The sequence below is a fragment of the Neofelis nebulosa genome, chromosome 10, assembly GCF_028018385.1.
Source record: "Neofelis nebulosa isolate mNeoNeb1 chromosome 10, mNeoNeb1.pri, whole genome shotgun sequence".
NCBI classification, from domain to species: Eukaryota; Metazoa; Chordata; class Mammalia; order Carnivora; family Felidae; genus Neofelis; species Neofelis nebulosa.
In genome coordinates, this window is record NC_080791.1 from 7,083,723 (window position 1) to 7,106,509 (window position 22,787).

At 37.7% G+C, this 22,787-nt stretch overlaps 1 protein-coding gene across 1 annotated transcript in view; it reads left to right on the plus strand.

Annotated features, from left to right (window-relative positions):
- The window catches only part of DDX10 (DEAD-box helicase 10), a 278,111-nt gene that overhangs the window by 45,180 nt on the left and 210,144 nt on the right, over positions 1–22,787 (plus strand). Inside the window, exons 12-13 of the mRNA XM_058686692.1 lie at positions 2,350–2,438; positions 5,256–5,718. Coding sequence (XP_058542675.1) covers positions 2,350–2,438; positions 5,256–5,718 — 552 coding nt within the window. The remainder of the gene's footprint in view (positions 1–2,349; positions 2,439–5,255; positions 5,719–22,787) is intronic.

Below are 22,787 nucleotides of genomic sequence, written 5' to 3' on the forward strand. Positions count from 1 at the left end.
TCTGCTTAAAATACCATGAGTGATGAAAGCTGGAATTTAAATGCTTACTTTGTGTCAAGTGCTTAGTCATGATGTGACTTTGTTACATGGCAGTTTGATACGTGTTCTTTCTTCATCTTCCCAACAACCCAGGAGGGAGGCAATACTGATGTGACTTTGCACAGGAGTAAATAGTAGATGGAGAAAATTAAAAATTGTCCAGGATCGGGGTGCCTGGGTGGCTCAGTCGGTTGAACGTCCGACTTCGGCTCAGGTCATGATCTCGCGGTTCGTGAGTTCAAGCCCCATGTCGGGCTCTGTGCTGTCAGCTCAGAGCCTGGAACCTGTTTCAGATTCTGTGTCCCCCTCTCTCTCCGCCCCACCCCTGCTTGTACTCTGTCTTTCTCTGTCTTTCAAAAATGAATAAAAAAAAAAAAAAATTAAAACAAAAATTGTCCAGGATCACATAAGCTGTTAAGTAGCAGACCTGAGACTGATATCCACATTTGACTTTCTTCAGAAATTCCATGATACATCAGGAGGATTATAAGAAAACCAAATACTGAACTGTGCCAAGTTGGATTTCTGTAGTCTCACTTCACCTGAAATCTAATGAAAAAGACCTTTAAAGGGGAGATTTTTTTTTTTCCTTAATTTTTGGGTATGCAAACATTTGTGTGTGCAGATATCATCTAGCAGACATTGTTTAAATCTTTTAGAAAGTTTGGAAATAGTATGCACATTTAAAACTATTATACATGAATTCTGAGATGTCATGACTTACTGCATACCTAAGAGGTCATTCAATTATGAATCAGGAAATAAGGAACAATGGAAGGATGTTTCACTAGTTTGTGCATACAACAAATGAGCCTTCCAGAACAAAGATTATAGAATGCACATTGAAATAAATGATGTGATTTATTGGGTGTCACGCATGGTTTAGCAGAATGGCTAACTGTATTGCCAGCAGCAGCAAGCTATCTAGTTTCATAGAAGTGATTTTCTAGCCTTTGATTATAATCTGGAGAGAACAAAAACGATAGGCAACCGGGGTGATTTTTGTGTGTGTGTGAACAATTGTAGGGGAAAAATTATCCTTGAACTGGAGCCATTCACTGTTTTTCATGCCTCTGGAGACAGGGAAAATGGTTTGAAGAAAGGATTAGTATAAATTTATAACAAATATGAAGTTCAGGAAATACTGAAATGGGAATTAAATGGACTTACAAAAATTTTAAAATAAGAAACGCTTGCATAGATGTGTTTCATCATCTTTGTTGCCTGACTGTGTTACAGACTGATAAAGGATCAGGATCATGTTTAAATTTTGGTTTATATAGTTCTTGGTCTACAGATACCTTTTTTCTATATAAACACCAAAGAAAAATAACACAAGTTCATGATGACAAATTACTTGAAGTGATAATGTAAAAGGGAAGGCTTTAGGAGTAAACTTCATGTCATGATTTTATTAAGCTTCATTTAAATACAGTAACATTTTATTATGTTAGAAAAGGTATTCTTTTCTAAGAATAAATAAATAAAGAATACCTTTAACTAAATAACTAAATAAATACCTTTAACCAATAACTAAAATTATTACTAATAGCTAGTATTTATTGGTGTTTACTATATTCCAGAAGATACACCCTGGTACTCTAGATCCATTTTCTCGGTTAATTTCTCATAACATTTTAAATAGAAGGTGTTATGATCTCTGATAGATGAGGAAACTGACAGAGACACAAGAGGTTTGAGCAGCTAGTAAGATAAGGAGCTCAGATTGTCATCTGTATCATTACATATCCTACTTTTTCCCCGTTAGACTATACTGCAATGGACTGATACTAACTTGTAGAATAGCTTTCTGAGAAGGTGATGCTCTATGTTGAGTTGGCTTGATGAAACCAAATTTAAAGTCTTATCTAATATTACAGTTACAAAAAGGTAGTTTTTTTTTATGTAGAATGGAGATATGCTCAATTATTTTATTAAAATTTTTTTTATTTTAATGTTTACTTTTAAGAGATTTTAAGAGAGAAAGTGAGAGACAGAGAGTGAGCAGGGGGGTGGGGGGATGGGAGGAGGGGGGTGCAGAGAGAGAGTGAGACACAGAATCCGAAGCAGGCTCCAGGCTCTGAGCTGTCAGTATAGAGCTGGACATGGGGCTCAAGCTCAGAGCCATGAGCCGAAGTCATCTGCCCAACTGACTGAACCACCCAGGTGCCCCTATATGCTCACTTATTTTTAAGATATTTCACTACCGTTGAATTTATCCCTTTGGTTAATTTTCTTTTATCTGAGTTTAAATTTATTTTCAGTTTCTGACCATTGTATGTGATACATGTAAACCTCTTACTTTTACAGTGTTTTGTCTCCTATATACGCTCAGTGTATCTGATGAAGGATAAAGAAATATTTGATGTGAGCAAGTTACCTATACCTGAATATGCCCTGTAAGTATTCATATTACACTTTTAGTTGTGAATCCTCAGAGGTAGAGGTCATTTGTCTGCAACCTGGTTCTCTGAGAGTCCTCATTGAAACTGCTCTGCCTTAACTTAAGAGAATCTGTTAAAGATCTGCAGAGAAAAAGATTATGTAAACTAGAAAACTAGGTGAGTGTCTAGTTCTTGTTGTTTAAAGAAGTTTCTTACTTGTAAGTGAAGATTTCTGAAAGTTTCACTGGCAGTTTCCTGTAGTTTCATCTTAAAGGAGGTGGAGAACAATTGGTAAGCGCTGTTTGAAATCTTTAAATGTCTGTAGTCCTCTTGTCTTTGGAACGCTGGCTTGGAACACCATAGACCATTCTTTTTTATGCTTTTGACACAAGTCTCCTTGTCAGTTCTTCCTTTATTTTAGATTGATCCCTATAACTGCTTGCTTATTGCCTGAGTGTTCTTGGTGTCTTGGTGTTTCTTATAGGTACTCACAGTTACCATGGCAAAATATCCCCGTTTAGTAACTGAGGTTACTATTACATAAAAAAGGAACTGTTGGTTTGTTGTGGCTCAGTATTTGAAGGACTTTTTTCCTAACCTTTTCAGCTATAAAGGAGGAATGCTCATTTTTTCAGTGGGGTTCTACCTGTGGGAAAAACATTGACAGAATTCTATAAAGCACCCTTGAGGTTAATCATAGGTTAAATATCAGCATAAAATTCCTAGTCAGTGATGACACATGTATTTTCAAGGCAAGTTCTGTGTATTTGCCTTGCTCTCCAGGAATTTGAATGTCTTTACCTTTAAATGGAGTCTGATAAAAACTTGTATCTGGGAGAGTTGCTGTTTTCTACTCTTCACATTAGATTGTGAGTTTAGTATAATAGGTAATTTGTCAGTTGTAACATTTTAGAATGATTGAAATTGCTAGATAACAGCATGAGGCTCCTGACTCTCTGTGTAGGTAATTGATGGAAAACTGCACACCATGGATATAACATGTTTTTGTCACTGAGCTGTTTATGTAGCAGTTACTAATTTCACCTTTTCTGAATATGATTCTTGGTTTAAGTTATTAGCTCCCTTTTAGTATTCCATGAAAAAGTTCTGTCGTGGTTGTCTGATTGACTTAGCTGAGATATTAGTAAACAGGAGAGGCACCGGGCTCTGACACTGCAGGGTCATATTAATGGGACATTTTGTTGCTATAAAAGCCAGTAAACCTCATCTGTTCCCAGTTGACAACCTTTGCTTTTTACTGGTGATGTCTAAGGAAGGCAGAAAGTTAACTTCTGAGCCTAAATTATTGGTATAGTTTAATTTGGTGGTGTTTAGATGTGTAAGTTCCTTGATCTATAAATTCCTTTAGAAGCCCTTTGTTACCTAAAGCAGTGTTATGTGTGCAGGATATAATAAATGTTTTTAGAAATTGTTTTCCTAAGGAAACATGTTTTGAATAGTATGTACAGTTCATTGTGCTCGATGTTAAAAAATTATAGATGTACGTACTCTTACCTTAAAAGGGCTCCAAGTTTTAGTAGCTGAGAAAGACACACAACTATAATTGTAATACACTGAGAGAATGCTCTGATAGATAGGAGTTTATGATCCCACCCTGTAGTCTCCATAATAGTAATAATGGGAGGTGCTCAGTAGTGGCTGCCTGTGTGGCAGGCCGTATGTTAGGTACATTGGATCTGTGAACTCATTTCACTCTTAAGACAACCCTAGGATATCAGCACTGATCATGCCGTTTCATAAATGAGAGAACTGAGGTATAGAGGTTCAGTAACATCCTTCAATCACACAGCTGGTGATGACAGTCAGGATTTGAACATCAGCAGTCCCATTTCTGAATCTGCTTTCCCACGTACCTCTGAGTTTTCTTGACTCATGTCTCATAGGAAAGAGGCAATGGAGCCATGTCATAATGTTAGCTGTTTATTGTAGCAGGCCCGGTTTCAGGAGTTTATTTCCCATCTGCGAGTAGGAACTTAGGAGCTGATCATAAAGTGAATCTTGATATTAGAAGGAGAAAATAATTTTTCTTTTCTTTTTTGGTCTCGTTTAGAAATCCTTTCTTTTTGGGGTGCTTGGGTGGCTCAATTGGTTAAGTGTCTGACTTTGGCTCAGGTCATGATCTCACGGTTCATGGGTTCAAGCCCTGCGTCGGGCTCTGTGCTGAATGCTTGCTCAGAGCCTGGAGCCTCTTTTGGATTCTGTGTCTCCTTTTGTCTCTGCCCGTCCCCTACTCGTGCTCTGCTTCACTCTCTGTCTCAAAAATAAATAAATGTATTTTTGTAGAAGTGATTATGTCGTAGTAAAAGAGGAGAGGACAGTGGTAATTTGAGTTTGTTCTTTGCAGAGAGCTGTTTTGTCCTTTCTTGACCATGTCTTTTCCAGGTTTAGTATTGACATTTCACAAAGTGTTTTCATATAGTTAGCAAGTCGGATTGTTACAACAGCTGTGAGGTGGGCCTGGTAGGTATCGATATCCTGTATTTGAGGGAGCCGAGGCTGAAAGAAGTAAACTGGAAATAGGCAGATTTAGTACTTGACCTGTTCCCTTGTTTCTGGTTTCATGCTCTTTATGTTATACCTTGTTAACCTCTTAATGAAAAGTGAGGTATCTTCAGTGTTTTCTGATGGGTATTTGGTATTTTTTGGCTTGCCTTTTGGATCATCTAATCTGTCAAGATTGAGTTGTATTTCAGAGGAGTGTTTTTTTAAAAACTCCAAAAATAGATCTCCACTCTTGAGAAACTGTTGCATAATACCATAAGCACACCATCAGTGTGCTGAGATAACTGTTTTCGTTTGTTCATGTTTAAGATCTCTTGGTCTTGCTGTGGCACCTCGGGTAAGATTTCTTCAGAAAATGCAGAAACAACCCCCCAAAGAATTGGTGGTGAGCCAAGATGACAAACAAATTGAGCCAAGGGCTCCCTCCCTCACCAATGATGAAGTAGAAGAATTTAGAGCCTACTTCAATGAGAAAATGTCCATCCTTCAGAAAGGTGGGAAAAGACCAGAAGAGACAGAATACACACCGGGTAAGGGGATTAGTGATGAAGAGGAAGAAGAGAAGGAAGATGAGGAAGAAATGGAAGAGAAACTGGCAAAAGCAAAAGAGTCTTCACTTCAGTCTGTCCCTAGCACTGGGGAGTCCAAGGAAGCCCCTGGGCAGTTCTTAGACAGAGATGAGGACGAGGACGATGGACACGATGCTGATTTCTTTACAGTGAAGCGGCACAATGTGTTTGGGTTGGACCTTAAAGAGAACAAAACACCACAGGTAAGTTTATTCCCACTGGATGGTCTTCTGTTATTTCCCACCACTTCTTACTGTGTGTTGCTTGTGGCCTTTGGGGGGAACTCTGGGGGCAGGAAGGACTAGGAGAAATGTGTAGAATGACATTCTTTGAAGTGAAGGCTCCCTCTTTCTCCATATTTAAAGATGGAATAAGTGCCAGAGAATTCTCCTTGTTCATAACCTAGGGAACTCTAAGAATGCTGACGAATTTAATCTCATTTACTGCTCTTCTGAGGCATGTTTTAAAAGTAGCCAGAGCCATGGTTATAACGGTAAGGAAGGCAGGTGATGGGGTTCTATGGTTTATAGCATGACGATCCTTCACTGTGATTATTAACATACTACTTTCTGATTTAAATCATTACAAATATCCCTTACAACAATTTAATCTCCCTAAGCATGGATTTAACTTGTAACGAGACATTTGCTTTGGGGCACCAACGCAGGGTCTTAAATAGAAAGCCAGCACTCCTTTTTAAAGGCCACTTATGAAGGTTTGTTAAAAGTATCATGTAGATCCTTTGTTCCTCTATAGGTACCTGCTAGGAAAAATAAGAGAGAGAATTCAGATAAAGCATCTGTTTTCTGGAGTGTCTGTAGGTGCGCGGTTAATGTGTTTCTCCTCCCCTTCCTTGGTCCCCTTCTTATTTTGTATGCATTTATTCTTCATCATTTCTTTAAAGTGAATTGAATTAAAAACTGAAGCTGAGCTCTAATTTTTAATAAACTCTAAGACTCACAGTGGAAATTCTACATTTTGAACTGTGAAACTCAGATGGTGTTTAAGTAACTAAATAAAAATCTTGGAAAGGTAGCAAACATCGTTATTGAGTACTTAATGTATAATTTGGTGTTTTCTGAACATTATCTCATTTGGTCCTTGAATAACCCTGTGAGGTAGGTACTGTCTCATTACACAGGTAAAGGGAAAAAACAACTGGGAGACAGAGACCGTAAGATAGTGACGTGCACTGTTTGTTGCTGGCATAGCTGGAAATTGAGCCTAGGTATTCTAATGTTTTTGGTTAAGTACATGGATAATGATCTGGTTTTTGAAGTGTGATTTATTACTCTTTGTTATAGAATTGATAGACTTTGTGTTGTATCTGATAAGTCTGTGGTTAACCTAAGGCCACAAAGATTTCCTCCTATGTTTTCCCTGGGAGGTTTTATAGTTTTAGTGCTTAAATTTAGGGCTAAAGCTTATTTTAGCTTAATTTTTGTGTATGGTGTGAGGGAAGGGTTAAGGTTCTTTTCTTTCTTTTCTTTTTTCTTTTTTTTTTTTTTTTAGTTGGGGTCTAGTTGAACCAGTATCTTTGTTAAATAGTGCTTTCTCCATTCAGGAACCTTGTCCCCTTTGTCCAGGGTTGACCACGTATATGTAGGTCTCTGACTCTTGTCTCTGTTAGCCATCCTTTCTCCAGTAATACCTATCTTGATTAGTTTCATGGTAAATCTCAAATTAGGTAGTACAAGTCTTCGAACTTGATATTTAAAAAAAATTTTGTTTTGGTTCTTTTTGGGCCACTGTATTTTCTTATACGTTTTTGAACCAGCTAGTTAATTGGTACAAAAAAAACCCCCCTTATGTTATCTTCATTGAGATTTCATTGAAATCTTTAAATCTGTTTGGGGAGAATTGACATCTTGAGTTGTCTGATTCAACAATACAGCATATCTTTCCGTTTATTTAGGCTTTTACTGTGTTTTAGTGTGGTTTTATGATTTTAAGCATGTCTATCTTGCACATTTTTTTGTTAGATTCATCTTTATTTCATAGTTTTCAATACTATTATAAATTATACTGTTAAAATACAAATTTCTAATCCTTTGTTTTCAGTATTTTTGTATGCTAGTCATTCTAAACTGACCCATTAGTTCTAGTGGCTTTATTTTGGGGGATTCTTTGGGATTTTCTCTGTAGATGGTAATGGGGTTTGTGAATAAAGATGGTTTCGTTTCTTCTTTCCAATCTGTGTACCTTTTATTTCATTTTCTTAATTATATTTTATGTTGAATAGCACTGGTGAGAGTGGCCATCGTTGTTCTTTTCCTCATCTGTGGGAGGGAAAACATTAGTCTTTTATGATTATACCTGATGTTACCTTTAAGTTTTGTGTAAATGCTTTTTTCGGGGTGGGAAAGTTCCATTCCATTACTGGCTGGTTTAGTGCGTTTATCAAAATGGATGGTGAAAATTTTGTCACGTGCTTCCCCCCACCCCAGCTATTAAGGTGAATATATACTTGTTCTGTTAACATACTGATTTTTTTAATGTTGAACCAACATTGAATTCCTTTGATAACCTTCACTTAGTCACGTTGTGTTTTATCTATTGCAGGGTTTTGCTTTCTAATATTTTGTTAAGGATGTTTGTTTCTGTGTTCATGAGGGATATTGGCTTGTTTTCTTCTAATGACTTTGGGACTGTGACACATTTAAAAAACTTTTTATACATTTTGCCATACTATCCTATAGAGAGGTCACAGCCCTTGACCCTGGCCTTGTATGCCATTGCCCCTTTACTTACTCTAACAATGAATATTACGTTTTTACTATTTTGAAAAAGAATCAGTGAGAAATGTCTTACCATTTGAGTTTATCTTTTATTGATTCTATTATTGAACATCATTTATTTCAGTTGTATAATTTCTGTGCTTGTCTTTTTCACTCCTTTTCCTGTGCTGTGATACTGGTCTTTTCTGTTGGTCTCCAAAAGTCCTTAAACATTAATTGGTGTTCTTGGGTTTTTAAACTTTTTCTATTATCTTCTGTCACACAAAATTGTGTGTTGGCCTGCCTTCCTTGCTGGATTCTGAATTCCTTGAAATTAATGTCTTACTGACCAGTATGTACTCAGGGCCTGGTACAGTGTCTAGCTCCTGTTGAATTTCAAAGATGTTCCATGAATGAATGAGTGATGTGCTGAATTTCTTATTCTTTCACTTTGATAATTTTATTTGCTGTGAATTAGATATAATTCATACCTGTGGGGTTTATTTTTGGAAACCTATATTTTGAAACTATAAGATTTTAAAAATATGATTTATCTGATTGGCTTAAAATGATTCAAAAGGTATTGTTTAATTTTCTATAAGCATGAGCATAAATAACTTTCTTTTTTTTACTCATTAAATTATATGCCTGTGTAGGCCAAGCTTTGTAATTTAGGTAGTAAATAAAAGTATCTAATAGTAATGATGTAAAGTTCTAACTTAAGAATACATTTTCATGGTGTACTGTAGGAAGTTCTATTTTTTTTTTTTTTTAATTTAATTTTTTTTTTTTTTAACGTTTATTTATTTTTGAGACAGAGAGAGACAGAGCATGAACGGGGGAGGGTCACAGAGAGAGGGAGACACAGAATCTGAAACAGGCTCCAGGCTCTGAGCTGTCCGCACAGAGCCCGACGCGGGGCTCGAACTCACGGACCGCGAGATCGTGACCTGAGCCGAAGTCGGACGCTTAACCGACCAAGCCACCCAGGCGCCCCGGAAGTTCTATTTTTAAAATACCTACATGATGTTTTTAAATGAAATAAATTGGAAGTGTATGACGTATGCATCAAACGTGAGGAATAGTTTGGGACGGCAGGATTTTGAGAGGCTGGAAAAGGAATGTTTTTTTCTTTCTTCCTGCACATTCCCTAGTGCTGTATACAGCTACAGTTGAAATTACTGGTTCTTTGGCTGAAATAGAAAGGCTTACTGCCTCCCCCCGACCTAATCTTGCCAGCTTTACTTGTTATGTGCCTTAAGGCTTTCAGAGTCAATGTTTACTTGCTCTCAGATTGTTACCATCTTTCTGGTTCTTCATCTTGTTTTTAAGGCATTTTGTTTTGCGTGTGATTTTTGCATCAGCATTTGCAGTCAGGTTTCTATTTTAGCCTTTGTTCTTGCATGTTATATTTTAGTATTGAGTTGTACTCACTGCAGGCTGCTTTCTTCCTCTATTACCTAATTTTAAGGATAGACCTGATAAAAGAATACCAACCAAACCATACTCACAATGGAAATAATACTGTTATTTACACATAAACGCTATATTCCCCTTGGGAGACTTAAGTACTTTTTCCAGACACGGTTGTCTTTGTTCACATATTTTTTGTTGCTCCTGTTTCATAATTGCTGTTAGGGACAACATACCAGACATGTAAGAGAACTGGTTTCATTCCTTCTATCACAGGCTATTCTTTGTCCCGATTATCTTTCTTTCCTTTCTTGCCCCCTTGGAAAGTGGAGGAGATTTGTTGAATCAGTTACAGCTTGGAGCATCGGAGGGGACACATTGGGTTGCAGATGACATGGGATTTGTTTAATAATCATTGTCATTGATAAAATAATTTATTTGGTGTTTTAACATATACCAGATGCTTACAAGTTCTCATTTTGTCCTCGTAACAGGAAAGGCAGATGATGATATTTAAATTTCACAAAGCCTTTTAAATGTCTTTTCCAAAGTTACAGTGGTGGAGTCAGTACTCAGAACCTATCTCTGATGCCAAATCACATTCTCCTGTCCTGTTGCCTACCATATGATTTGCATTTAGTTTACTTGATCTAAATGGGTGATGTCAGCATAACTGATAGCACGTTACATTTCTTTGTGCTACCCATTGTGTGCAGACACGTGGAATACAGAATTGGTACGTTTGCCTCTTTGGATCTGGGCATGAATGGAGAAGAGAGGTGCCGAGTGCAGGTGCAAGCAGTATCTTCTGGAAGACTGCCCTGTCATAGTCCTTTTCTATTTGACAGGATGAAGGCATTAGCAGAGAAATAGATTTCCTTAGCACTGGGGAGCAAATCAAGAGTGACAGGGAGGTAGAGAGCGTAGTCAGGGTGATCACGCACCAGGGCAGTTAAGAGAAGTTTGGCTGACCTCCTGTCATCGGGAAGAAATCTGTGTTTTGGCTAGTTTTTTTTGGTATTGGCAAGAAAGTTGACTCTAAGGAAACAGTGTTAGGAGTGTGAATATATAATTACAGTGATGAATTTGAAAATGATTTTAAAACATTTCTTAAATATAAGAATGAAATCTCTAAGCATGTACTTTTGTGTTTCTCATTTTATAATTGTTTAGGGAGGAGACTGATAGGTGGATTCCATTTTTAGCTCAGCATTTGTCCTTTTACAGCTATCTAAACAGTAAACCTAGGTCAGTCTTAAGATTTGAATGATACTCATAGATAAGTCTTTGTTTATAGTAGAATCTATATTACGTTTACTTGGAGTCTTACATTTTTGCACAGAAATTCTTGGTGTTGCAAGAACTCGCTGCTGGTAAAACATAGATTAGCTAATATTATTTTTTATAAGTATCCTCTTACAAAAATATTCTAAAATTCCGAATCAAGATTCCTATATATGGAGGCTTGGTTTTTCTGCCTCTTGTCTCTGTCTTTTCTGTTTCCTCTTCCTCCTCCTTCCTACTTGTCTTTTTTCCCTCTTTCTGGGAGCAGTTACTGAGTGCCTACCAGGTGCCAGGGACTGTGCTAGGTACTTAGTGAGCTTTAGAGGCTTATGACTTGAGTTAATGTAGCTGATTATTAAACTAGAATTTCAGTAGAGAATCCCAGCTTTCTCTTCCTTTATTCATTCATGCAACCAAATGTTTTAAAGCTCTCATATTGGCACTTGGGGGAGAAGATGGCCCCAGGGGCAATTGTACCTTAAATAACAGATAGGTGTTAATATGAGCTGGTAAAGCACTCTCAGCAAAGAGTACAGAGTGAGAAAAACCATGCCACAAGAAAGTATGTGTTTAGTTTGGGAAACTATTTCTGGCATGATGTTCTGTAGTTAAACTTTCTGAACCTTAGTGTGTGTCTGTAAAATGGGTCCAATAACAGTGTCTACTTTGCAGAGTTATGATTAGAAATAGAAAGCACCCAGCACAGTTGTGTATGTAGAAGAAGAGTGTGAACATTAGCTATGATTTCCAGCTGATAAAGTATAATAGGAATGTACAGATAAGGGCGCGATACAGTTTTGCCAGTGCCATGGCCAGGCAGTGTCTGAGGGAGTTGCTGGGGAAAATAAGGCCTTTGTCTGAATCAGGACCAGTTGTAGAAAGAAAAAGTGATGCACTTCATTTACTTCAGGTGTTATATTAGGAAACCAGTTTGCTTTTATGATTATAGCCTAGTGGATAGAGCATTTTTAACATTCTCAGTCTTGTGCATTGATCTGGACAGTGCTAAACCCTACACTAATATCACAGGTGCAGTCAACATCACAGCCAAATATTTATGGAGAGTTTATAATTTGATATAATCAGACTATATTAGGAAGTGCCTCGTAGAAATGGATTTATTGCTTATAAATAGAACTAAAAGTGGTTTAACAGTAGGTATTTCATGTGTAATCATTAAATAAAATTATTGCATTAATTTCCTGGGTGGAGTTCTCTGTCCAGTTACCTGGCAGTATTCTTGTGGATATCAGTGCTGTGCAGTGTATTTCTAGAAGATACTATGTAGGCGATATTGGGATATGGATTTTACTTATATTTAAAGAATGTTGATTTAAATGGACATTAGAGGAAGTATTGTCGTTGTTTGGGGAATGATTGGGCATGCTGATGAACTGTTGCAGGAGAGTGCTGGTTTAGCTGTTTTTTATCCCCATAATTATTTGATTTAACATGGGAATGAACTATGGTAGCTTATTTCCTGAAATTTCTTGCAGACAACTCAGTTTTTGTAAAAGAAATGTCAGGAAGTGATGAGTATCTGTTAGTTTTCTGTAATCTGTCATGCACTTTGATTATCGTGTATCATATACTAAACTCTTACCACAGTCTTATGCAGTATTGCCCCCATTTTGCAGGTTAAGAAACAGAGACTTTGAAAGGGTCAATTGCTTGCCCAGTGTTGCAGAATTAGTGAAGTGGCATAACTGGAATTTGTACCTATGCCCACCTGACACAAGCCTCAGTGTAATTGTGCTTTGTTTTGATTCTTGGCAGTTCTACATTTAGGAGTTTCTTTTAGAGTTCATTTTTACTGCCTACTAGCACTGCAGCTGTTTTTCTGCAGCCCATTACTGCCTCAGACTTGGCTTGGATAAGCCTCATAATTGGTCCCCACTGTTTTCCCATCATCTTCCTGCAGACCTCAGTCAGGTTAGTATTTTTTTCATGTGGTTGGCCTTCCATGCTTCCCTTAAGTTCATCGTTTCAACTGGGCTTCCTAAACTTGCCATGCCCCCCTCCCCCCTCCCCCCTGCCCCCTGCCCCCCTGCCCCACTGCACCACCAGCCCATTCTTTCCTGTGTGAGTTTCCACTCACACTGAAGACTCTGACCACTCCAGCATTTCACATCTTAGCTACTCTTCTAGATTCATTGCTGATCATGCCTCTTCTTGAAGCGTGCCTTTACTTCTTGTCATGGACATCTGGATTCTGATTGTCTGGTTAACTAGTCTTTCTTTTTTTGGCATTTCATAATATACCTCCATGAATGTCCTAATTTCTATTTGTTCTGTACTGGGTGACCACTGAGGTTGCCATAACCTATGTGTGCAGGGGTCTTATATAATGCTTAGTCGAATGAGACAGAAGGCAGAGCTCTTTAAAACCTGAGAGTCAAGATTAATGTACCCTCACTTTTGATACCATGAAGTGGAACAATGGTGGGATGACCTTCATTGTTGTGTAGTCAAGATAGAGTTGGTATATGTGTCTCTTGGCTTCCTACAGGTGCTTTTTCTTTGTCTTATTTCCTGTTTTTAATTCTTTAATTGCAATTCAAACTTCATTCCAATTCAAAAGGAATAGTTATTGTGTGACTTGAAAGTGAGATGTACATACTGAATTATATATATAAATATATATTTCCTTCCTTCCCTATTTGAGTTTTTTATGCATATGATTTCCTGAAGATGTAAATCGACAATGGAAAGCTAAAAGCTTTTGGCTTGATGTTTATTCTTTCACATGCGGAATCATTATTGTATCAAAATATTTTGACTCTTCCCTTCATTTCCTGCTTTTATACATCCTCAGTGTTTAAAGCATCTGCTGGCTACTGAATTTTCTAGTGAATTAATTTTATAGCCTAATTTTTAGAAACTTTATTTAATCAAGATATGTTTATCTTTGCTTTAAAGTGAAGGTAATGAAAGAAATGTGAAATAGGGCAGGCTATTTAAAAAATTTTTTATTTTAATGTTTTTATTTTTGAAGGGAGAGAGACAGAGCATGATCAGAGAGAGAAGGAGACATAGAATTTGAAGCAGGCTCCAGGCTCTAAGCTGTCAGCACAGAGCCCGATGCAGGGCTCGAAGTCACAAACTGTGAGATCATGACCTGAGCCAGAGTCGGACACTTAACCGATTGAGCCACCCAGGCGCCCCTAGGACAGGTTATTTTTAAGGGCCGTGTAAGTTGCCCTTGAGCTTGATTGTTAGGATAATCAGAAATAAGGAGCTTTTCAGTCATCAACACGTGCTTGTTTATATTTATAGCTCCAACAAATATAACTGAAGAGAATTTAGGCTAATATGGCAGGTACTCTGGTTATGAACAGGTTTCCAAATGCTGTTTGTAAGACCCTTTGTTCTTAAAGTCATAGTAATCAATATATGTCTACCTCCCTAAAGCTTTTTAACAGGAGGGCTGTGTTTGTGGAGGCACTGGATTGTACTCAACATACTATTCACCTCACAAATTTGTTGGAACAGATTTCCGTTTTACTTCGTTCTGTTCAATGTATGTTTTTGGAACAGCTTCAAAGGTACATGACAAATCTTAAGTCCAAGGCAGCAGCTGAAACAGTGCCATTTATTGGTGACAGGCAGAGTTAAATCACGTTTGCTTTGATGTGAAGCTTTGCCATGAAAGTTTACATTTCAGGTGAAATGGAGGCTTATTAAATGAACGCTTCATGGGTCTTTTAGGAAAAACTCACTCACCGAATACTTAATGAACACCTCCTAGTAAGCACCAGGTGTTGACAACATTAATAACATTCCTTGTCCTCATGGAGCTTCAATTGTAGTGGGGGAAGCTGCACAAAAAAATAAGTGCGTGTGTTGTGGGAAAAGTGAAGCAGAGTAAGGGGGAGGCAGGGTTGGGGTGTGTGTGGAGTATTGCAATTGAACATGTAATACCCAGAGGCCCCTCCCCGGGAGTACGTAGGGCACTCTTCTGCTATTGCTGGCTTAAGACCTTGATTGGTTTTTGAGCCCTGAAAATGTTGTTGTGCTCCCTCCATCCATGTGTAATTTGAAAGAAAAGTTGTACTAAATTTTAAAGCAGTGGAAGTCCTTAAGTTCTGATTTTTTCCATGTTGACTAGTTTATTGCTTTTGTTGAAATATATTATTTCATACACATCTTCAAGTACTCCAGCTTGGCTGGTGCCCTGAGCATGTGTGTAATTTGCTGGTTGGTTAATGGAGCCTGGGAGCTAGACTGGGTAAAGGGAATGTAAAGAGAATTCAGACCCTCTGGGAGCCCATGCTAGCAAGTTAATTGGCCAGAGCCAGTGACACTTCAGTAAAGTTCAGTGGGAACACGGATGCCTGTATGTTAAGAAAGGCCAGTTTTTTTCAGTGACAGTAAAATCTAAGTATAAACTGTATGTAGTTGACATTAGAAACCAAAACCAAAAGAGTCAGCCTTTTTACCAGCAAAATGAGTTTATTCAGGAATTTATTCAGATTATTGCAACTCAGGATAAACTATGATGAAGCGTAGGCAAATCCAGAGAGCAGGGGAGAGGGAAAGGAGGAAGTTGGGAGGGGCTGCTTTGAAGAGTTTCCAGGTGATGCTGGCTTCTCATTGGCCGAGTGTGTTGGTTTCTCATTGGCTGGGCTGTTGCTGGGCCAGGAGAACTTCTTCCTTCTTCCTGATTGGACATGTAAAATCAGCTTCCTCTGGTTGGGGGTGTGATTGGTGATGCTGGAGTGCTCCCCTTTCAGGGCTCCCTGACTCCTGTTCACAGCACTTCTGAGAGTGAGGTTGTCCTACCGACTTCATGATGGCTTACATTTTAAAAGTTTTCAGGGCACTGCTTCCCAAGCTATGTTTTCTCAAGGACTAGGCCTTTAATTTCCAATTCATCATACAATAATAATTTTACAAAACATTAAAGAAAAACTACTAGAGTAAAACGCACCTCTCTTTGTTTTCTGGCTCTAGCTCTACCATTTTTGCTGCCTTTTCTTTGGGTTGGATTGTTTTAATTTTGGAGCGTAGAGTATCCTGGTGTTTTTTTCTTTTTCTCCACCTTGTTGGAAAAGCTGTTTATATGGTCATCATAGAATGCTGTGGGGATATTTGTGTATGTGTGTAATGAATGATGCTTAGTGAATGGAACATAGAATTTGCCATTTAGAAAATTGTGCCGTTTCTCTTTAACCCTTCCCTGCCTTTTGGGTCCTTTTTGATGAGTGGAATTTGATCCTGTGAGGGACACTGCCACACCTGCAGTGTGAGGGTTCCTCGACCCTCTTTGGTGCTTAGTTCCCTGTTTAAATTGTGCGCTTACCCCTTCAAGGAAGGAAGGAAGGTTGAGAGGAAGAACCGGTGAGTAGGTTTTTGGTAGGCGCGTTGACTGTAAAAGGAATGTGTAGCCAGATGAATCTCCTTGAGGGCAGGTTGCACTTTTTGCTTGTTGCATCGTCTGCAGCATCTTTCATACGGCAGACACCTAGCACTTGTTGGTAGTTTAGGGTCATTTTCTTTCAGTGAGTCTCTCCTGCTGCATTCATCAACAGCACTTTCATCCCTATATCAAAATAAAGCAATAATATAGCTAGCTCTTCCTGAATAAGTCATGATTGGAAACATCTACAATGAAGTTTTAGTAAATTGAATTTTGAAATTTTTATTTATTTTTAAAATCAGGAGTGTTTGTTATAGGACAGAAAGTTTATCTCTGTTAAGCAAGTAGCAGATCGTCAATCTCTGGACATTGCTACTCCCGGAAGGCTGTTGCTATTTTTGGTTTGTTTTCCTTTCTTTTCTTTTTGTTGCTTGCCTGCTGGCTGTTAGAATAAAGGTGACAGACGGTCCTGATACAGTGTTGGACAGAGAATCTGCTGGTTTTTGTTTGGCATTATAAATGATTGAAAACAGACTGACATTTTGTTACAGGTTAATAAAGCCAACACAGTAGTGATTATTACAGTGCATTAATTTTAAGCTCTAGAAACAAGTGCCTTAGTAAATGTTCCTGGAATATATGAAGAAAATCCTAAGCGTTTGGCACACGTGAGATAGGCATCACATATTGCAACTTTTCGGAGAGCACTTAAAGGATGCCGCTCCTGTTTTCATGGATAATCTTTCTTGATGGAATTTTCATTACTGTTGGTCAGCTTCCTCCCCTTCCCTCACATTGGTGGAGCAAATGAAATCACTTAATTTCTTAGTAGCAGTTACTATAAAGCCTACTTCCAAATAATTTCTAAGTTTGTTTTAAATTAAAAAGGCATATTTCCTGTTACATCTTTTGAGTATTTATGATTAGAATAATTCTGCCACCTGCACATATTTTCATATCTGCTGGTTTTTGTTATGGAGAGCAACAGAGTAGAGGAATGCTTTCTTCCTTGCTATGATTCCTAATTTTGGAAGGTACATTAATTTCAGAATGTTTGATATGGGAAATAGTTACAAAGTTCAAAACACTTAGTAAGAACTTGCTAGATAATGTTCTCTCCTGTGGTTTGGTTCAGCATTGTTTTATTTCCTTTGCATCTCCTGATCTATGTAGACTTTTTTCTAGCTGCTGACAACATGTCCATAAAGTAGAACTTTACACATCAAAGACTAGGTAAAGTTCTGTTAGGCTATCTCTACTCCCCACCCACATCTTCTGAGAATGACTTTTTTTTTTTTTTTAAGAAATCTGAAAAGCTGGCTTTTAGTGACTCTTATTTCTCCTTAGTATTTTCTATTAAGCGTTGTTAGTTGACTCAATTTGAAGCACACTTAGTAATGTGTGTTAATAACTATTGATCCATTTCATTTAATACCTTGAACTAAGTATTGTTTTTTTAATGGGCATTTTTAGAAATAATACTCTATTTTTAACTTTTTCCCTTCCATGAAAAGGAGGGAGAAAGTATTTTATTGCCAAAAAATATGCTATCAGGCAGGCTTCAGGACACTATTTGGTTTCCAGCCTGAATACTAATACCATTTAGCCAACCAGATTTATAATGGGTTTATAATTATAGGATTAGATACGGGGTAGTGGGTTAATTCTCCTCTCTCCCTTTCCCCACCTCCCATTAACTAGCTCTCTTATGTGGTGGAAATTACAGATTCGTTTGGCTCTATTTACTGAAGAGAGAAAAACAAGTTATTTCTAGGTTTCAAGAACTGTGGAGAGTCTGAAATGCCACTCTACTTGCAGATTAACAAGTAAGCTTGCCACATTTTGATTTATGTTGCTAGACAATTCATGGCACAGTCAGCTGTAGGAGCTTCAAGTTTGCTTTGGTTTTCTTGCTTTTAAATTCCATAGGGACCATGTGCATGTGGTGCCAGCTGAGTGCCATCCACAGAGTAGGTTTGTGTGAGAGCTAAGGAACTTCTGTCTTGGAAGAGGGCCACTAGCAAACCTGCCTAGCCTTTGCCCACAGGAAACACTGCTTTTATTAACCTGTCGTGGAACGAATCTGTTCACTGCCCTTTAGGGAAATATTGTTTTTATCTTCTAAGGCTGTCTGCTCTGTTGACATCCTTGAAAAGATAATCTGGAAGAGTAATGGATAGAAGATGGGCAGACACATGAGAGACCCATGGATGGTTGTCTCCTAAAGCTAGATAGCAGCAAAAAGTCAGAACTGTTTCTGTCTGTCTTTTTGTTGTGGTCTGCTTTTCCCCAGTGCGAATGTAGAAAAACTACTCCCATTTAAATAATCAACATGAATTCCAGAGACACATAGATTCCTCCTTGTGAAAATTGTTAATTTTGTTTGATAAGGCCCTAAAATAGTGGGGAGTTACTTTTGCTGAAACTGAGTTAGTGCTCCAAAGTGTGCTTCCTCAGCAACCTGTGCTTACCACTGTCATAGCACTGAACACTCTGCACTGTCATATTGTTTGTTTTTCCCACCTTACCATGTACCTTTAAGGAGGCAGAGAATGTATATCACTCATTTTTGTATCTGATCCATCAGGATTGCCTCTCACTTTGATAGGTTCTCAGTAACTGTTGAATGAAATGAGTGAATGATAAGTAAATGAGTAGAACTTTTTAAATTCAAATCTAGTTGGCCTTTTATCAGTTTATTCAGGTTCCTTACCCCAATTTGAGACTGTACCATTTGATAGAAAAATGTGCTTGGAACATAAGTGGCCAGAAAATGGTTGTTGGCCAATTGGGTTAATTTTAGATAGGACCCTTGTATTGGAATTCAGAAACTGAGTTAGATAACAGTAAATATCTTGTGTGGAATATTCCCTAAACCTCTCTTAACCATCCATCATCCTTTTCTCTTCATATTGGTTGTTTTGATCTCTGGATCTGCTTTCTTGATGTGGTCCTCTGTCTTCTCTAGCGGAAAAAATAAGTGAAATGTTGGCCACCCACCTTCTTCCAAAGATGGTTGAGGAAGTCTTTAGAAAAACTAACTTCTTTTAAGGTGTCATAATTCTCAAATATTTTTACATACTGCATAGGTTACTTTAAAGTTTTGCTTAGTACTGACCCTTTATGAAATTGAATTGTATCTAAATGTGCTAGATCTCATTCTCTTTTCATACACATTGCCTTAGAAGGTATTAGTGTGCTCCATTAGTCTGAAAGCTCTCTTCTGTAAGTGGAATGGCCCTGTGGTGTCACTGAGTAATTAGTCTCGCAGGCAGACTTTGAGACCAAGTGCAGTTTGCTTTTTGTTTAAAAGGCTGGCGTTGAAGCCCCTTTCCTTAGACACAGAGCAAGCCCCCACCTTCATTTCCATCTTGTAGCACGAGCCACTTTACATATTCTGTTCTTTAGAGTTCGCGTTTCTTGTAATTGAAAACATCCTTAAATACTCAATAGCTTTTAAAATATTGTTATTTAAAATACTCCTTTATCCTAAAACTTTAATAAAGTATTTTGTAAAGAAAAACTGACTTCTTACATTGAACCACTAGTAATTTATTTTACAGTGTGTTCACTTGTAGCGATCAGTTTGATCCTAACGTTATCCCATCAAAGGCTTGTTTCGTGTCTAAATGTGTATATGGTTCTGTGTAGACTTGATGAGACTCTTCCCTCTAGTTGTGTACTTACTCAGCTGCAGATGGAGGCAGAAGCAAATGGAAGCAGTCTTCCTGTCTCTCACAGGAAGCACACAGCACACAGCACACAGGCTCCTCCACAGGGAGGCCCCTCAGGTTCTCTTGTCCCCACACTCAAGAAGCTTGCAGAAGCATTCTAAAAGCTGCTAGGTAGTAGTTGTGCTATCTCCTGAGTCATATGAGTAAGCATGATAATCAAAATTATCTAATTCTTTTCTACCAGAAATGAAAGAATTGTTTTGGCAGATCTGTGTGTTCACATTTGTGTTCGCTTTATATGTTCTTACCATGAGTATATTTTGTAGTATAGAGAAGAAAAATGATTCTTAAGCTTTTTCAAATTTGGATCTACAACTACTTTATACTTAATTATATTGTCATTTATATCATTAAATTGAATGGCTTTAGATAGTTTTATAGAAATTCCTTAGATCAGAAGTTGAGGGCAAGAGTAGTTTCATCACAGTTGGGAAGCTTTTTTCCAGTAGCATTCATTTGTTGACTTGTTGCACATTGTGTGAAATGTAAAGCCTTAGCAGATGCCACGGAATGATTGTTTGATGAGGCTATTTATGTCTCTGGTTTTCTCAGGTTGAAAGACCCTGCTGGACTACTTTGAACATAAGCTTCTTTCTTACTCTATTGAGATCTCTGTAAAAACGCCCGTAGAAACTTCAGGGACTCATTTATTCCTACTTTCACTGAAGTAGTTTATAGTACCCAGACTCAAAACCTACTGAGGAAAGAATGAAGATACTAAGCCTTTAAGCATCTGGGCTAGCCTGAGCATTTGGGATTGTGTCTGTTGACTTTAAATATTCTCTGCCATGTTTTCCCTCCTATAGTTAATCAAGTTTTTTTTAAATTTACATGATATGGACATGATACTGTACCAAATATGAATAACAGACTTGTCAGCCCTCAAGAAAGTTATATGGTTGAGGAGACAGGATATTGATATGGAAGCATTTGGTGAAATAACGATAGAAGTATAAGAAAATAATATAAATTGTTGAACTGTAGTAATAGAATGGTTTGAATTAGAACTAGAACTTTGGGCTTGAGTTCAGGGATCTTTCTGGAGTAGGTGGGACTTGATGAGTGTTGAAGGTTGCATTGGATTTGGTAGTTGGACTAAGGAGGGTAAAAGTATGAACAGATGGGGGAGCAGTAGTTGTGGTCTTTCACTTTTGGAATAATAGGAGAGCTCTGCAGGACGTGGTGAGGAGTAGTGAAGCAAGCGAAGGATAATATCTATTGATACGTTTTCATATTATCCAAGTTTATTACTGTGACCACTTATTTCAGCTTAAATATAAATCTGATCATAGTATCAAGTAAAGGAAACTTGGTACAGATTCATCTTAAAATATGACTTCTAGAAGTGAGAGTCCTTTTAAAAAATTGTAGAATACTTATCACTGAAAATATAATTGACATGGTATGTTATGTTAGTTTCAAGTGTACAACATATTGATTCAACCATTCGAGACATTACTAACTGCTCACTACAGTGTGTGTTGTCACCATCTGTCAATATTATTGACTATATTTCCTACGCTTTACTTCTCATCTCTGTGACTTATTTATTTTATAACTGGAATTTTGTACCTCTTAATCCCCTCATTTATTGCAGCCATCCCCCACTTCCCCCTCTTGCAATCATCAGTTTGTTCATTGTGTTTAAGAGTCTGTTTGTTCTTTTGTTTTTTTAGATTATACACATAAGTGAAATCATTTGGTATTTGTTTTCTCTGACTTACTTCACTTAGCATAATACCTTCTGGGTCTATCCATGTTGTCACAGATGGCAAGATTCCATTCTTTTTTATGGATGAATAATATTCCACTGTGTGTGTGTGTGTGTGTGTGTGTGTGTGTGTGTGTGTGTGTGTATCACATTTTCTTTATTCATCTGTTGATGGACACTTGGGTTGCTTTCATCTCTTGGCTATTGTATAATGCTGCAGTACACACAGGGGTGCGTATATCTTTTTGAATTAGTGTTTTCATTTTCTTTGGGCAAATAGCCAGTAGTGGAATTATTTGATCATATGGGGTTTCTGTTTTTAATTTTTTGAGGAAGCTCAGTACCGTTTTCCACGGTGGCTGCACCAGTTTACATTCCCACCAACAGTGCACCAGGGTTCCCTTTTCTCCGCATTCTTTTGAACACTTATTTCTTTTTGATACTAGGTATTCTGATGGGTGTGAGGTGATACCTCTCTATGGTTTTGATTTGCATTTGCCTGGTGATGACTGATGTTGAGTATCTTTTCATGGGTCTGTTGTCCATCTGTATGTTTTCTTTAGAAAAATTTCTGTTCATTGGATTGTGTTCTGGTTTTTTTGGTGTTGAGTTGTAGAAGATCTTTATTTTGGGTATTAAGTCCTTACCACATTTATCATTTGTAGATAGTCCCTTTCATTCCTTTGGTTGCCTCTTTGTTGATTGTTTCCTTTATAGCGCAAAAACTGTTTATTTCCATGTAGTTTCAATAGTTTATTTTTTTCTTTAGTTTCCCTTGCCTGAGAAGACAGATCCATAAATATGTTGCTAAGGCTGATGTCTAAGAGATGACTGCCTATGTTTTCTTCCAGTTTTATGGTTTCAGGTCTCACATTTAGGTCTTAAATCCATTTTTAGTTTATTTTTAAGAAGGTGGTTCAGGTTCAGTCTTTTGCGTATAATATAGTGGTCCAGTTTTCCTAACACCATTATTGAAGAGATCTTTTCTTTGTTGTTATCTTGCCTTCTTTGTAGTAGATTAATGGACATTATAGGTATGGGTTTATTTCTGGGC